This window comes from Carettochelys insculpta, chromosome 13 (assembly GCF_033958435.1).
Source record: "Carettochelys insculpta isolate YL-2023 chromosome 13, ASM3395843v1, whole genome shotgun sequence".
NCBI lineage: Eukaryota > Metazoa > Chordata > Testudines > Carettochelyidae > Carettochelys > Carettochelys insculpta.
In genome coordinates, this window is record NC_134149.1 from 5,324,560 (window position 1) to 5,341,007 (window position 16,448).

At 41.1% G+C, this 16,448-nt stretch overlaps 1 protein-coding gene across 7 annotated transcripts in view; it reads right to left on the reverse strand.

Annotated features, from left to right (window-relative positions):
• The window catches only part of MAP7D3 (MAP7 domain containing 3), a 51,701-nt gene that overhangs the window by 2,458 nt on the left and 32,795 nt on the right, over positions 1 to 16,448 (reverse strand). The window contains exons 8-20 of one of the 7 annotated variants that reach the window (XM_075007754.1): positions 15,729 to 15,827; positions 14,718 to 14,816; positions 13,477 to 13,602; positions 11,212 to 11,333; positions 9,738 to 9,868; positions 9,297 to 9,547; positions 7,700 to 7,835; positions 5,913 to 6,093; positions 3,433 to 3,537; positions 3,074 to 3,127; positions 2,643 to 2,730; positions 1,903 to 2,116; positions 119 to 414 (exon numbers count right to left, since the gene is read on the reverse strand). In XM_075007754.1, coding sequence (XP_074863855.1) covers positions 119 to 414; positions 1,903 to 2,116; positions 2,643 to 2,730; positions 3,074 to 3,127; positions 3,433 to 3,537; positions 5,913 to 6,093; positions 7,700 to 7,835; positions 9,297 to 9,547; positions 9,738 to 9,868; positions 11,212 to 11,333; positions 13,477 to 13,602; positions 14,718 to 14,816; positions 15,729 to 15,827 — 1,902 coding nt within the window. Of the gene's footprint in view, positions 1 to 118; positions 415 to 1,902; positions 2,117 to 2,642; positions 2,731 to 3,073; positions 3,128 to 3,432; positions 3,538 to 5,912; positions 6,094 to 7,699; positions 7,836 to 9,296; positions 9,548 to 9,737; positions 9,869 to 11,211; positions 11,358 to 13,476; positions 13,603 to 14,717; positions 14,817 to 15,728; positions 15,828 to 16,448 lie in introns of all 7 variants that reach the window. The other 6 variants (XM_075007753.1, XM_075007756.1, XM_075007755.1 and 3 more) reach the window with 6 other exon arrangements.

The window sequence follows — 16,448 nt, forward strand, 5'->3', positions numbered from 1 at the left end:
AGCTGGTTTAGAAAATGAGACACCTCCGCCCAAAGAAAAGCACAAAAATACAAATATTTAACAAAGTAACATTACTTTAGCATGAGTAGGCGGTAGACAGGAAGTCAGCAGACATTACCTGATGTGGTCTCTATAGTTTTGGTCAAGGAATTCACTGTGCCATCATCCTCAAATGCTAACTTAGGACTCGAGGGAATTGTAGCAACATCATTCAAGTTTTGATTACAGTCGTCAGCAGTGATGCTGTCTGAACTCAGTCTGGTTGACTTGGAATGCACTCCAAGATCAATAATTTCTTCAAAAGTCCATGCATTAGATTTTCCATTGAGATTCTGTATAAGTGCAATTGTATGATCAGCTTCGTTAACGTGCAATATTTCTGAGTTCTGGATAACCATTTCTTTTGCTGAAGGACTGGAGAAGGAATATTTATTAGAAATGCTGGACATCTTACTTTTACTTATGGATAAAAAAAGCAGATTGGCCAATTAGAAACACTTGTACTTGCCCTCATGAATATTCTTCAAGGTAAACTGCCTTACCTGCCACGTGATTGTTATAGAGTTAGATCAGAAGGAACAACTACATCAATATCCACTCAGTCATTTCTACACCAGTAACCATAAGATAAGTGCACAGTTCCAAAATGGTGGTATAAAAAAAAAAAAAAAAAAAAAAAAAAAAAAAAACACAAAAACCAGGTCCCAGCTTTAATAAAGTGTGCTTCTGCTGTGTTTTCAGATTAATTTTTGATCAACATGCATGTACTGAGTCTCAGGCTATTCTGTGAAAATGTTAATATTCAAACCAGCAGGTTCAATTCATTCTTAAACTTAAGTCATGAAACACTTTTACTTTGTATTTCATCACTAGACACATATGGCAAGAATAGGAAGGCCTGGAAATTCTCTCTCTCTCAAAAAAAAAAAAAAAAGATGAAACAAATGTATTGTTTAAACATTACTGGTGGGAATTTTAGTATTAGTTTTTAGCATTATTTCAGGTGAACTGGAAGTGTCTCTGAGAATCCTGTAGCTACAGTCCCTTTTCTCATTGGATTAATTAGTAACAAAACTGACATCCAACTTCAGAGAAATCGGGGGGGGGGGGGCCCTGTTCAAATTGTTGCCTTTGTTTAAAAGCAACGTAAGCATGTTTCTCTTTGCATGGCAACATCTCCTAGTCCATTTACCTCACCTGAAATCTGATAACAATGGGGGTATCTCCACTGACCTCACTAGCATCACCCCAAACTCACATAGGTTGAGAGGGATCACAATCAGGCGCAACATACAACAATGTGTAATTATACACATATGAACAATAATTAAATATTACATTGATTTTTATACTTACAGTGGCATCTCTCACTTTTTAAGCACTAACTTCAAGTTTTGCCTAGAGAAGTCGTGCGCAACCTGTGGAGCTCCACATCTGCCCCACCTCGGTAAGGAACTAATGAACACCCACCCTTCCAGCACTTTTGCAGGAGATGCAAATTGCCAAATACATGTTCCCACGCTTCCCCCTCCCAGAGCGTGGAGCATGAATCAGGCGAGTCACAGCTCCTCCAAAAGCGCTGGGGAGAGGAAGGAGCACATGAGGAGAGGCACATGAGGGAGGAGAGGGGGCAGAGAGGGGTGTCACAGGTAGAACCCCAGTGGGACATGGCCTGCTACGGCCCACTGAGGTGAAGGAGGGCCATTCCTGCAGCCCATGCACCATTCGCAGCTGCTCACCCATGGCCTAGAGTAAAGCAGCTGGTTTTGGATGATGACGACAATAAAACCAGACAGACAGTCTAAAACTAAATTTTTTGTGAGTACTACACACAAATCGCTACATGAAGTATATTTAAGGATGTACTGTGTAAATTATGATTAGGACACCAACACAGCTCACCTGTAACCCTTCAGCTGCGTAACATGCAATGATGCCTCATTATTCTTCCTCTGATAAATGTCTTGCTCATCTCCATTTGTCAGTACGTCATCCGCCTCCATGTTTGACGCATCATACACTGAAGATTCTTTAGAAGTCAAACCACACGCAAACTCAGAACTACATTCCGTCTGCAGCTTCATTTCTTGAGACAGATCAATACCATTAATCTTTTCTGAAAGAAAAAGAGAGCTGCAATATATTAGGGTAGCTATTCCAAATAAACACCACACAAATAAATGCCTACCTGCTCTCTCTCTTAGCTAGAACGTCTTGAACATACAGTCTTATGATATGAACCTCTCTAATGAGAAACTGGCTATACTGATATGGAAAAATAACTGAAATGCTACAATGACTCAAACATTGTTACTATAGTATAGTCATTCTCAAATCATACATTTTTGTTGACAATTTTGCCTGTCTTCTGCACTATGAAATAAATAATCTATTGTTATTTTAAATCACACCACATTCATGGAAATGGTGTTCTCAAAATCAGCACACGTCATTATGAGAATTAACATCCAGCTAATATTGACAACTGCTGAAAATGGAGTAAGGCCTGTTTCCCTTACCCTCTGACAACCAAATCCTTTGTGCATTAGGGAGTCTAGATCCCCCTGGAGCAAATGACTGCCCCGCTTTAGAGTTTAAGCGATTTTAACTCTTTTGGACCCATTTAACCAAATATTGCTTACCTGGCTGATGTGATTTTTCAAGGCTCATCTCTTCCTCCTCCTCAACATCCTCCTCCTCCTCAGCCTCTGTAGCAGATTTCTCTTCATTCTGTAACAGAAATCTATATTACTGCTTGTTTAAACTGTTGTAAGCAACACAGTATTTATGGTGAACCATCTACATACCATCACCACACAGGCCATAATTCAGTATATTTTAAAAGATGTACATCCAGTTTCATGCTGCAGAGATGTTCAGGAGCATTTAATGATTGCTCTGAGTACACTGTTACTATTGGTCATTGCACAGGATCAGTGCCATTTCATTTCAGTGGAACAGAACATAAAGATGCAAGCTATTCTTCCGAAAGTGAAGCATTTAACGGAAAAGATTTTGAAAGTGAAATGTGAGAACTCCTTGAAGCTCTACAGCATCACAAATTAACATGTACCTTGGCTTCATTCTGTTCTGACTTCCGAGTTCTTTTCATTATTTCTTCAATTCTCTGTTAAAGCAAATGAAAGTGAATTAGTCATGACACTGAAAAGGCTGAACTTTCATAATCTGGCACTTTATCAATGTCTGCATTTGAAGGGTTTAAAAATTCATTATTCTACTTAGCATTTTAAAAGTTCATTTTTCAGATTAGAAACCAAAATATGCACTTGCAAATGCTCTTTGATTTATTCAGGTGACTGTTCCCAACACAGACTGTTTACTTAACTTTATTCACAAAACTGCTTTAAACACTAGATTAGCACCTCGATACACTGTTGGCTCATTTAAGGCTGGAAAGTAAGAACTATGCACCTTTTTCCTTTCAAGTCTCTCCTGCATATTTTGCTGTATAATTCGCTCTCGCTCCTGCCGTTGTCTTTCAGCTTCTTCTTGGGCTTTTGCTTCTGCTTCCTCTCTCTAAAATTGAGGCAGAAAATGTCATCCACACACATAATTCAACCTCAAAGTGTCAAGAGAGCTATTTCATCATGAGCTATTTTGTAGGTGAGATAAATGGTTCCTAGCACCACTAAAGCACTTAGTGTGCTGTATAGTAAATACTTATCTAATCCAACAAAAATCTGGATTACCAGATTTGCCAAGTGATTCTTTTAAATTCACAGAAAATATATTTAAATTATCCAATTTCTTCAGCTGCCCCAGATTTATTTCAATAGTTCAGGCTTAACCTGCACTAGAGTGAAGGCCCAGGTAAGGAAGATACTTTGGAAACCATGAGGAAAGCAGTTAAATGGCAAATAAAGCAAAAATTATTTGAAGACATTTACAGTCTGATGTTTGTATTTAAGATAGCTAGCACTGAAGAACACCATAGTGCTCTGATTATAAGAGGAACTATTTTTTCCACTATGATTGCAATTCTTGACATGGAGTTAAAAGGATTCTTGATACTAGCTTATTTTTATAACAATGGTTCAGAACAGTTAAGTATGACAGAGATTGAGAATGAAAAGTTTATATAAAGACAATATACCACAGATACATAAAGTTGTTAGAAATTCTTCAGACATGGACCAAGTCCCACATAGCACGAAAAATGTAATTCCTGTCAGTCACTAGGGCTATGTCTACACGGGCAGCCTGGGGTGCCAAAACTAGGTTTTTGTTGATAAAACTTGCCTAGTGTCTACTGTTGCAGCGCTCTGTCGAGAGTTTACTCAACAAAACTCAGCTGTTCAGCCGGCAGTGTTATACCTCTCCCGGATCAGGTATAGAGCCTCTGTCAACAGTGTTTTGTCACAGAGTGCCTGTGTAGACACTTCTGTTGACAGAGAGGGCTTCCGGTTCCCCAGGCAGCCCTGTTTGCAAAGCTTCTGGTCAGCCGTTCTGTCGACAGATGGAAGGGCAGTCTGGCTGCTCTCTGTCGACAGAGTGGCTTGCTCTTCCGAGCCACTTTTATGCATGGATGCAATCTGTCAGAGGTACTGCCAAGATTTCTCCTTCGACAGAGGCTGCCCATGTAGATGTAGCCTAGGAGGATACTTTCTCATGTTATATAGGTATTAAATTAGCCGTGAAAGGTGATATTTGGCATTTTTAAGTCTCATCAGTTCTAGTATGGAGGAGAAGGGGAGGGAGCGCTATGGGTCAGCATTCCTGACACTGCAAATCAGCACCTTGCCCTGGCTCATTAGCTTGCCTAACAGCAGAACAAATTTGTACTGAATCCTGGTCACGTGCCACCAGAGATATCCTGTACATACGTCAAGAATTTTCAAAGATGTCTTCAGTCTCTTAGCTAACATTTTTACAGAGCTGTTAAATTATACCACATGCCCACACTCCTCTGATCTTTTAATAGGAAGCTCCGAAAGTGGCCACAATAAGATTGTGAAGCTCTACTGGATTTTGGCTTTTACAGAGTTCCTTGCATCTTACCACCACCAATGCACAGCACATGACTAAAATGGTTATGAAATATCTGCTTCTTGCCCAGATGCTTGTTACATTACGCAGTCAGGGTCGATCTTCCGTGGTTTGATTTTGCATGCCTGGTAGGGACCCGTGAAATCGAACCACTTGGGGTCAGCAGTCGACCCCTGTACTCCTCAATATTGTGTGGAGTAAGGGAGGTTGACAGGAGAGTTTCTCCTGTCAACCTACCTCTGTGAGAACAGCCATGTAAGTCAATTGTAGATAAACTGATTCTAGCCACAATTGCCATAGCTAGAATTGTGACTCTGCGATCGATTTTAATGACTAGTATAGACCAGGCCTTAGTCTGTACCTGCAAAAACAATGGATAAGTTGTACAGAACCCTGGGCATAAGCTTCCATGAGTAAAAACCTCTTTGGGTACGTCTACACTTACCAGGTTGATGGGTCGATTTCCCCGAGTTCGATTTTGCATGTCTGCTTAAAGACGTGCAAAATTGATCTCTCTGGGGTCCAGAGTCAACTCCCTCTAATCTTGCTCTCCTGAGGAGTAAGGAAGGTCGAGAGGAGAAATGTTCCTGTCGACCTTCCTCCTTGAGGACAGACGTTCCAGTTGACTGCAGATATGTCGATTCTAGCTGTGCAAGTGCCATAGCTAGAATTCCATATCTGCAGTTGATTGTAAGGTCTAGTGCAGACCAAGCCTTTGTCAGATGCATAGATTGGCCACAAAAGCTCATGCCAAATAAAAATCTGTTGTTCTTTAAGGTGCCACAGGACTCCTCATTCCTCTTTGAGTGGGCATTTTTCAACATGAACTAACCCAAGATCTAAAAAAGAATGACTTGACAGCCTTTTCAAGGAACAGAGTTGTATTCTGTATGCAGCAAATAAACCTGTTGCTGAAGCTCTGCTAGTTTTTCCCGCTCCTCCTGTTCTTTGCGAACTCTCTCCTCTTCAGCTTGTCTTTGCAGCTCTTCATCCTCAAGTCTTTTTGCTTCCGCCAATTTGTGGAGCTCCTCCTCCTTTTGTGCTTTATCTTCTATCATTTTCTTGACCATTTCTTCTTCTTTGCTCCTAGTGTTGCCAAGAAGTGGATTACTGACGAGGTGTAATTTAATTGCAAGAGTGCGCATTTAAACCTTGTGAATGATGCTGGGACATGCTAACATAGCAGCAGACACATTGCCATGGGACAAATCATACAACCTTGGACCTGGGGATGAGCTGGGCTTGTACTTGTGCAGCTAGCAGTGCCACAACATCCACACTGCTATTTTTACTGCACTAATTTGAGTGCAGCCAGACCACCTGTCTACCTGGGCTTGGAGGCACACTCCCACCTGCAGTGTACACATACCCAACTCAGTTCTGCAGACCAAAGTCTGCTACAGCAGTGCTTCATAAACTTTGAGATCACTTAAGAACCTAACAATAATATTAAAAAGTTGTAGTCAGACCAAAAAGAAACCCAAACAGCAACATATACAGCCAAAACAAAACGAAATAATTGAATCGGGTATCACAGCAATTAGTAGTAACATTGTATCTGGTTTTTAACAGCAGAAAATATCCAGCATCAGTGTAGGATATCAAAGCAGCATCAGATGTTTGTGGCATGTAAGTTGTTCATGGAACATAGTTCAAGAAGCACTGTACCACGTTGGATTTAACTTGTTGCTGGCAATGAAGAGGTTACCGTCATCTGGAAAATGCCCATAAGCTGAATGCAGGTTTGTGGGGCTGCTGCCAGAGAGGAAATACTGGGACATGTCTTGCCACCTGACTGCGAGCAGGGCAGCAGACGTGAGGGCAGTTGCAGCCCAAATGCCAAGGCTTTACACGGGGAAGGGAAGCCATGGGCAAGGCAGTAGCAGGGAGTGGTACTGTGCAACTCCATGAGCTTCCAGTGCCCCCCACTCTCCATGAAAAGCCCTGGCATCCAGGCTGCAGCCACCTCCCATTGTCCTGCTGAAGTCCTCCTGCTTAACACCCTCAGCAATTAATATGGCTACTCCAGCAGAACTCTTCTGTTGGGTGGAGATGCAGCAGCCTCTGCAGTCCAGTGCTGTACACAGGTTTGTGAGGCTGCAGCAGGCAATGTTGGGATGACCTAAGATCCAGCTGCAGGCAGGTTTTCAAGGCTGCAGGCAGGGAAGACCTGCCCAGTGTTTCCTTGCTGGCAGCCGGGGGCCTTTCTTCCAGAAAGAAGCTCTCCATGAAGGACTTAGGAGCTGCCAATATCTGAGTTCCGTTTACTTAAGGTCAACAGGACAGGAATTGGTTCCTGGTTAAATGCTGCTATCAACAACCCTGGTATTAACTTCTGGTTAAGTGGTAGCCACTGGTTAGCTATAGAACAGATAAACAAAAAGCTGCAAACGTAACACTTTACAAACTAGCATCCCACAAGTGTCTGTTTCAACTGTGATCTGGAGGAAAGAAAGGTAATCCATCCTTCATGGACAATTAATGCATTGCAAGTACATTATTTACCATCTATCATGTGGCACCTCTGTCAGCCTTCTTACATTCACAAGAGATGGATTTCCAGCAAACTCTGACATTATACACTACTCTATGAACCTGCCTCTCTATAGATTTACACATGTTGCTAAAATACAGGCCAGCCAGGTTTACAGGGCAATCAGAAACTACTGTTTTCCAGTATTTAAAAAGTTACCTTTCCAACTCTTCTCTCTGAATTCTTTCCTGGTCTTCACGCTCTCTTTGTTCCCGGGCAAGGCGTCTTTTCTCTGCTAAGATTTTAGCAGCTTCTTCAGCTGTTGTGGTTCCCAGAATAGTTTTGCTACTGGTTTCTGTAATTTGAAAGAACGTGCTTGTTATATCTTCTCCATTTGAAAACATACCTTCACCACCGTGATAGGAGAGGTGAGTGACACTGCTTTATCCATCTGCCCTACCATCATTAACAAATATTCAGATCCCTCTGTTCAATACACAGTGAGGCCGGGAGAAAGCCCTAAACTAAAAAAAACCAACAGCAGGAGCACGGTACCTTATTCATACTGCAGATTTGTAATGTATAATTTATATATTCATCATGTATATTTATACATTAACACATTTCACAACCTCTTTGGCTGTTTTCAGACGGTATAATTACTGAAAGTGCACTTTTGTTTTCAAATAATTTGAAGACTACTCAGGTTTAAATGCAAACAAAACCTTTATTCCAGGGTATCTTCCTGGCATCTCCTCCGCATTTCTTTTCCTCAAGCTCTCTACTGTGCCCCCCCACCCCACCTTCACCTCCTGGATCTACTTCCTGGTTCTTGAAGCCACACCTCACAAGCAGTTATTTCAAAATATTACATGAACCTCTGCTACAAGTAAGGTTGTAATAATCGTAAAAATGACAAGGGTAATTCCAAAAACTAAAATAAGCATGTCCTCTTCAAAGACTATTTTATTAGCACTTTTTTAAAAAATCCAGAGAAATATTACTATATGAATAATGCGCTTATAATTGTCCTTTATAAACAAATAGCACAGAGATATTCTGGAACAAAAAAGTACTAATTAAAAAAAAAGTAAATCTAGATTTTCCAAAATCAGTAATGCTTTTCTAATGTTAGCAGCCATGCTTTTGTAAGATCAGTAAGCATCAACCAGAGGACAATGCTCTAATATCTCAAGTCATATCTACACATAGTGACCTTGTTACCTTCTCACTTTACATGGAGCTCAAAGCAGCTCTAACTGCTCTTTTTTGTAATATCCAAAGATATATTATAGGGCTTAAGGGCACAGCCAGACTCAATTTTTATGTATAGATACCCTCCCAACACAAACACACACAGGGTATGTCTACCAAAGTTATTTCAGGAGGAATAGTGCCTATTTCGGCATGTAGGCCAGGAGCAGGGGCTATTTTGAAATTTCCAGAATAGCTTATTTCGAAATAAAGCTGCTGTGTAGACATAGTATTTTAGATTAGACCACGGGAATGAGGGCTTTCAGGGGCTCTAATTCAAAATAGGCTTTATTGTGTGTGGACAATGACCTTCTCCGCAGAGAAGTGCTGGGAAACCTCATCAGCATCAAGAGACAATGGGCAACACTACCACACACAGGAGAATGAAGGAGACTAACTGCTCCCAGCTTGGAATTGAATCTCCTGATCCCATTCATTGTGCCAAATGAGCACATCCTCTACCCCTCCAACTAGGAAGAATGCTCTCTGCAATCTCAACCAGCGTCTGGGAAAGACTTCTGATGAGGTATCCCAGACAAGTGGATCACGTTGCGGTGCCTACCTTCTTTGGTTTTTGTGGCAATCGCAGTGGTTTCCTTCTCAGAGATTGGAGAACTGCTATGTTCTTGTCCTGTTTCTTCTTCACACTTGTCCTTTGGCTTGCACTCCACGTCAGGTTTCTTTTTGGTAATATTTATAACATTTGGTGTGAGAGGCAGGCGTTGAATAGGTGCTGGTTTACAGACTGTAGTTGGGGAGGCTGGCCTTTGTTTCAATACACTAGGTGAAGGTGGACGGGCCTTTTGATTTTGTCTGCAGAGAAAGGAACACTTACCAAGGATTCATGAAAGCCTGAAGTATGTAACTGATTTTATACACATAGTAACAATATGCATCTTCTGCACTCATGCTGGGTAATATCAGGACACACACCCTGTGGAACAGCCAGTAGTGTTCATTTTATTTAAAACATGGTTTAGGATGAACACAGATTTAAACATACCTAGCTGTAGAGGGAGATGAAGGACGTTTTGCCAGATTAGCTGGGGACGGAGATCTTCTACGAGCTGTCACGGATGGTGACGGAGGGCGCCTCCCAGCAGGACCTGGGGACTGCTTTTCTGTCTCTGATCTCTGATCAGATACATAAATAGTGGTAATGTACAACTTCTAAAAAATATTTAAGACATTGGAGAAATGCAGAAAGGCTGGCACCACAATAGTCACTAGTCGCACTGAGATACCCTTGAAGGTTCCTATGTCTTCTTGAACACTGCTGTAGCGATGTTCTATTTAAGAGGCTTTAGGATTTATGACCAATAGCATGCACCGAAATCAAAGAAGGGCTCAGTTCACAAAATTCCCCATCTGGTTTTCAAACACTCCAATGTCTCAGCATGTTTGAATCAGATGTTTTGGGTAAGTAGATTGTAAAGATAAACGCACGATCTAGATCCAGGCTGATTTAGGTCTGTCTTTAAACACCCACAAATTTGGGTGCGCTTGAAATTTTGGTTTGGAGACACTCCAAAATAAAGTTCTCTCTTTCAAAAAGAGAAATGACTCTAGTGTACAGTAGTGCCTTGATTTACGCCAAGGTTGTGTTCCCATGCACCCTCACATAACTCACATTTCACATAAGTAGGGACGCGACCTTTTTTCCCCCCGGCAGAACACACCACCGGAGAAACAGCAGGAGCACCTGGAGCTCCTTTTAAAAGCTAAGTCGCGGGTTGGGGAGGGTTAAGCTTGGTGGTGGGCTGGGGCTGTGGGAGGTGGGCAGAGGGGTGGTGAGCGATAGATGTACATGGGGGTGCTCAGCTGGAGCTGTGCTCGGGTGGTTTGAACCGGGGCAGGGGCTGAACTGGAGCCATGAATAGGGGTGGTGAGCTGGTGGGCGGTTTGAACCGGGGCTGTGTGTTGGGGTGGTGAGCCAGGGGGCTTGAACCAGGGTGGGGGGATTGAACTGAAACCATGAGTGAGAGTGGTGAGCTGGTGGGGGGTTTGAAACAGGGGGGTGAGGTGGCGAGAGAGAGTGATGGTGGCTGTGGGTGTTTTGAGCCGGAGCCGTGCACAGGGGGTGAGCGGACCTGGCTGTGGTGTTTGAAATGGGGGTGAGCGGGGACAGGAGCATGTGTGCACATGCGCACAAAGGACCGAGGTGGAGGAGAGATTTTCATTTGCACTTAACTCACATAAATGCGAGTACCAACTCTTCCACTTGGAATCATTTGTGTAATTAGTAATCAAGATAATTAAAACTTTAAAAAGAAACACCAATGCCATTACAATAGTATTTTGAGATATTTTCCACTTATTTACATTGCAAAATAAAGTGATTTAACTAACATGTAGCTATTATGGATTTAATAAGCAGCGCTGCTGACTAGGATTGCAAACTGCTATACATACCCCAAGCCTGACCTGTCCAAAAAAAGAAAATCAAAGCCTTTTGCAAAAGCAACTTTTCAACATACCTGTGCAGATTCTGGAGACCTGGTGTCAGATGAAGATAAAGTGGTCTTCAATCTGTCGATGCTACGGCTGCGCACAGGCACTTTAGCGGTCTGGATTGGAGAACTGATGGAACTGGCTGAAGCTGAACGAGGACAGAGGTGAGATTCTATAAAGTTAGGAATTTGACAAGACAAAACAGAGAACCAAGTGCACAGCATCAGAACAGGGAAAAAAGAGAGAAAAGAAAGATTGTGCGTGTTAGAACTCATATAGAGAAAACACCACCAGCAGTGCACATTGCAACAGGTCATGGACACAATACACCATCACCACACACTTAGTAGTTTGGAAGCCACAGCACCAAGGATGAAACCATTCCAAAAGCAAGAGTTGAGTGTAGATTAAAAAAAATAAAGTGCTTTTCCAAACAGTCTACATCAAAAGCTTTCTGTACCAAAATGCAGGTTCCAGTTTATTCAAACTGCATCTCGACCTGATTGCTTCTAGACTAACAAAACTCTGACAGACAATTCCTCATGCAGGGCAAAAAAGCACATCTCAGATATGGGCCGATAATGCCGCTATTAGAAAATATTTTCTTTCATTCAAACCACAGGGAATGATTTCTCATAAAAAAACAGCTAAGCTTACTTTATGCATGTCTTTATTACATCAGCTGCGATATCATGATATTGCATATTTCAACTTCCCTCCTCCCCACATGCACACTTTCTCCACATTAACAAACCAAAATTAAATTGTATGAAGAAACTAAGTATGCTGATGGATTAATAGTCAACTGTAATTTACCACTTCCAAAACTGTCAACCTCTTCACATATAGTAAGATGTGATGAGAAAATATCACTACTATGTTGGATCCTTCACTAAACACAGGAGTACATACAGAATATACAAGTCACGTCTGAAGTAGATACATTAATCTAAATTGAGATATTTGCAAATAAATTAAAGCTAACAAATTAAGATTTTAGAATATCTACAGGTACAAAAGCTAAAATGACAGATGCTAGCTCCTAATCACTGTACTCTTATGGATAAAACATTTCATTTTAATATCTACAAATTTCTAGTACAAAGGCCTGCACACTTGTGAGCAAGAATTTAAGCTAGAACAGAGCAATGAAAATATTATTGAAATGCAGCGTTAATGCTATTGAAAGTACCATAAAGCTTTCCAACAGCTAAAGCACAAGTTTTGAACCTTTGTATAAATAACACTGGGTTAGAGCCACATCTTGGCTGTTAGTACAAAAGACATTTCCCTTACATGAAGCAAAGTAAAACATTTTACAGCAAAATAAAATGGGACACAAATAACTATGCAATAACATGATCGTGAATTTTGACTCAGCAAAAGCAAGGATTGATTACAGTCAGGTCAGTGTATAAGCTGTCACTAAGATGGAGGACTGTTAATGGCTTAAGTTACATTAAAAATAAAGATGGAGGAATGCATTTGAAAGAAAAAAAGCAAAACAACGTTGATGGTGAGTTGAAAGATTAAAAAAGAGAACAGAGGAATGAACTTTAGGTTGGATCTGGGTATACCTTACTTAGACTATAGTACTTCCATGGATTCAGTAAAAGTCAGGGGTAATCTACTCTTCTTGTTCTAGTAACTTTTTCTGCTGAAAGATTTGTCCTCCCTCAAATAAGGAAGTCAATCTGTGCCTCCATGCTTACTAGTCTCTGAGGCCTCCTTTGAAATGTTTCCAGTTCCTTCTCCTAAACCTCTCAAGCCCAGCACCCTCAGGCCTGGACTGGTGCCGGACGAGGGAATTTGCCAGACTACGGATGGTCAATATTGTCTAGTAGCATTACCAACACTTCCACGGCTTACTGGGTTCTTAGAAGACATTCAGGGGTAAATATTACAGCTAAATAACAGCACAGAATGCTGAGAGCCAGGGCTGAAGGCTGTAAACAAACTTCATGGGACTGCAAGAAATTTGGCCATACCCATGACAAGTGGCCATCTAGCTAATTAAAATCATGCCTGATTACAGATATAGCTGGACTAGAGAGTGCTGGACTAGAGAGGTTCAACCTGTGTACTGTTTTCTGCAGAATGAATGCATTGGTATTGCAATTTAAAAACAAGTACTATCCTATTATTTTATCAAAGTAAATGTTAGGCATGAAGTATCACACATAGTGATTTGGTGACTAAATGTTTGAGTTGTGCTGAAGTGGGTAATACAGGTAGCAATTTTCATGTCAACTACTGCTATCAGTTTCAGGCTTTTACTGTACCCCTGTTACCTGAGGGATCTTGTCCATCAGCCGATAATGTAGCAGCACTTTTACTCCTAGCTAAGGAGGCCTGTGTGGGGGCGAGGAGGCGGCTGATTACGTTACTCTCCAGAGGACTGATCTGGGAGCGACGAGCTGAATGATGGGAACAAATCAAAAAGGATTCAACATGAAGTCATACAGTGAAGAAAATAAGCATCAAACAGAAAAGGAGCTGTGGGAGGGCTATTGTAAATCTTAACATTTTTCAGTAGAAAATATTAAAGCAATGGGTTAGGAAATTCATAATAGTAGTATAGAGAGATTAAATATTGCAATCAGGTATGGCTGAATTTGTTGTCCTTGACTTATTACATGCAGAGAATGATATGTAGAGAAATATAAAACACAGATGGAGTGCTGAAATAAATCAAACTATGGAAAGCTTTGGGTTCAGCTTTTGCAGAGGTTCTCTTCTTTGGAAGTTAGGAAGCACCAGAGGATATTACAACAGATGAGTGCTACAAACCAGAGGGGAAAAACCCTGCAAATAATGGCCAACAGTTGTTAGTTAAGTCTAATTGCGCACCAAAGCTCACATATATAGTAACCACTGTCAACTCAGTATGAAAAAAGGTTCCAAGCATTCTATTGTAGTTTCTTATCAAGGCAAGAGCTGCTAAGAAGGAAAATTTGAAGTGTGTTAATTGAAAGGGAGATTGTTAAAACAGCTGGCATCCATTAGCTTCATGTAGAAAATAGTTATTAGAATGCAGTTCTTAATAAGGAGGTGTCATGTACTTTAAAGATGGGCGTAAAGACAAGCAGCGATACAGACGAGAACTGATTTCACTCCTAGCTTGGAGGGCACTAAACTTAGTCCAGCAGCAGGAAGAGAGCAGTTGCTTGTAAACTGAAAAAACAACAGAACTTTTAAAGACAAAAGGGAGTAAGACACAGGAAAAAAATATTAATGGTTAAAGTGAAATGATTTCTTTTTCCAAGCTTTAGTTCTTTGACATTTATAATTGTTTTGCTCACCTACTTCTAGCATAGTGAAGTAAAATTACCAAAAACCCTGAAAGGAGTTTACCAGAGGCGAGAAATTCGAAGAGTTTAATCTTTACCACTAAGTAACTAGAATTCTCATTAAGTTTCCAGATGTACAGGAAACAGAAGAAACAACTCAAAGTAACATAATCCTATCCAATTTTACTGTGCATTGCTTTAAACAGCAAGATTAGGATTTAGTTTTATAAATAGCTAACCACCTGGTCTTTCTTCTTTATTTGCTTTCTCTAGTTCAACAGAAGAATGAGGTTTATTACTCATTCTATTCAAAGACGTGCTCCTCTTCTTTTCTGTTCCCCCTAGAGACCAAGTGCAAAGGATTATTATTTTTAATAAGAGATTTTCATAAATTGATTTTATGAATCGCCCACCCCTTCTTTAAAAAATTATATTTTGCCAAGAATACCTATAAACCAGAATCAATAATCTTTATGCAATACTGTGGCCACACAAGTTGTACGTATTTGTTTACTTCTCACCCTCCCAATGTACAGCTTTGCAGAAAGTACTTGCATATAAAAACAGCAGAATTCTGCATGTTTGCTATCGCTAGTACATGTGTAGTGATAGAGTCCAAATGTTCACATTATATACACAATAGCCCATGCTGTTCAGAGTAGGTGACCATCAGTCCTGTTTTGGAGGGGGCAGCCCCACATTTCAGGTGCCATCCTGGCGTCCTGATTTTGCCAAAGGGGCTAATTGCCCCGTACTCCACTTTTTTACTAGATGCCCAACTTCCCCCGACTGAGGGAGAGCTGGAGCTGGACCTGTGCAGTGGCTTGGCTGCTGCCCAACTTTCCCTGGCTGCGGAGGAGCGAGACCCACGAAGCATCGCAGCTGCTGCCTGACTTCCCCCATCTGGGGCGGGGAGCCAGGAGCTTCACCCGCAGGGTGGCAGCCTAGTTCCCAGTGCCCCAAGTCATGGGCCAGCTGCAAACTGCAGCTGCCTCCCCCACCCCTCTCCCAGCAAGGTGGCACCCCCATAGGGCAGCCACTGCCTGATTCCCAGGTAGGGTGGCCATCCATCCCATTTTGGCCAGGACAGCATCATTTTCCCCATGTCCCATATTTGGCCTGGGGAGATACTTTCATTCTGAACTAGGGTGACCATATTTCCAAACAACGTTTGGACATTTCAGTTTTAATTAGAATTTAAATTATTTAAAGATATTCCATTTCCTATTTAAAAAAACATCTGTTTCCTGCACCTTTATGTTCCACCTGGGAACCTTTTGGTGGTGGCTGCTCAGACTGCAGAGAAATTTTGTTACTCAATCTGTTTAAGGAAGCACTTCTCTTTGTGGTACCTGTAAGTGAAAGCGCAGATTATGTGATTACATTTTATGTAGAAATTGAAAGTGTTCTTTTAACCACTTACCCCTTGATTTTATGTACAGCATAAGCCACAGCAGCGTAATCAAACTGAATTGATTTATGAACCACACAGAACCACCTTGTGTCAAGAAATAGAAAGCATACCCTCAAATAATTTGAGAGAACAAATAACTATTCTGATTCCTTAAAATGACAATCTGTACAAGAAGTTGTTGTTTTAAAAAGAGAGAGACATGAATCCATCAAGACTGAATGAAGTAGTATGTGATAAGGGTCCAGATGAACTGAAGAAAAATGTGTTTAACTTGTTTTTAAATAAGGGCAGTTAGAGAGTATAAAATATCTTATTCAGCCAATATTATCAGGAATATAAACATTTAAGCATACTTAAAACAGAAGTTCCACATAAACAGTGCTCATAAAGACATAAAACAAGGCTAATCTGAACTGTATTATTAAACAGACAGTACCATTTTGAAAGTACATCCCAGCATGCAAAGTGGTTATTATATTTTGGTAGCTGGGATCTAGTGGTGGGAGGAACTTGAAACCTTGGGCAGGTTGAACCATTCTTGTCCGGCACCCTACAGACC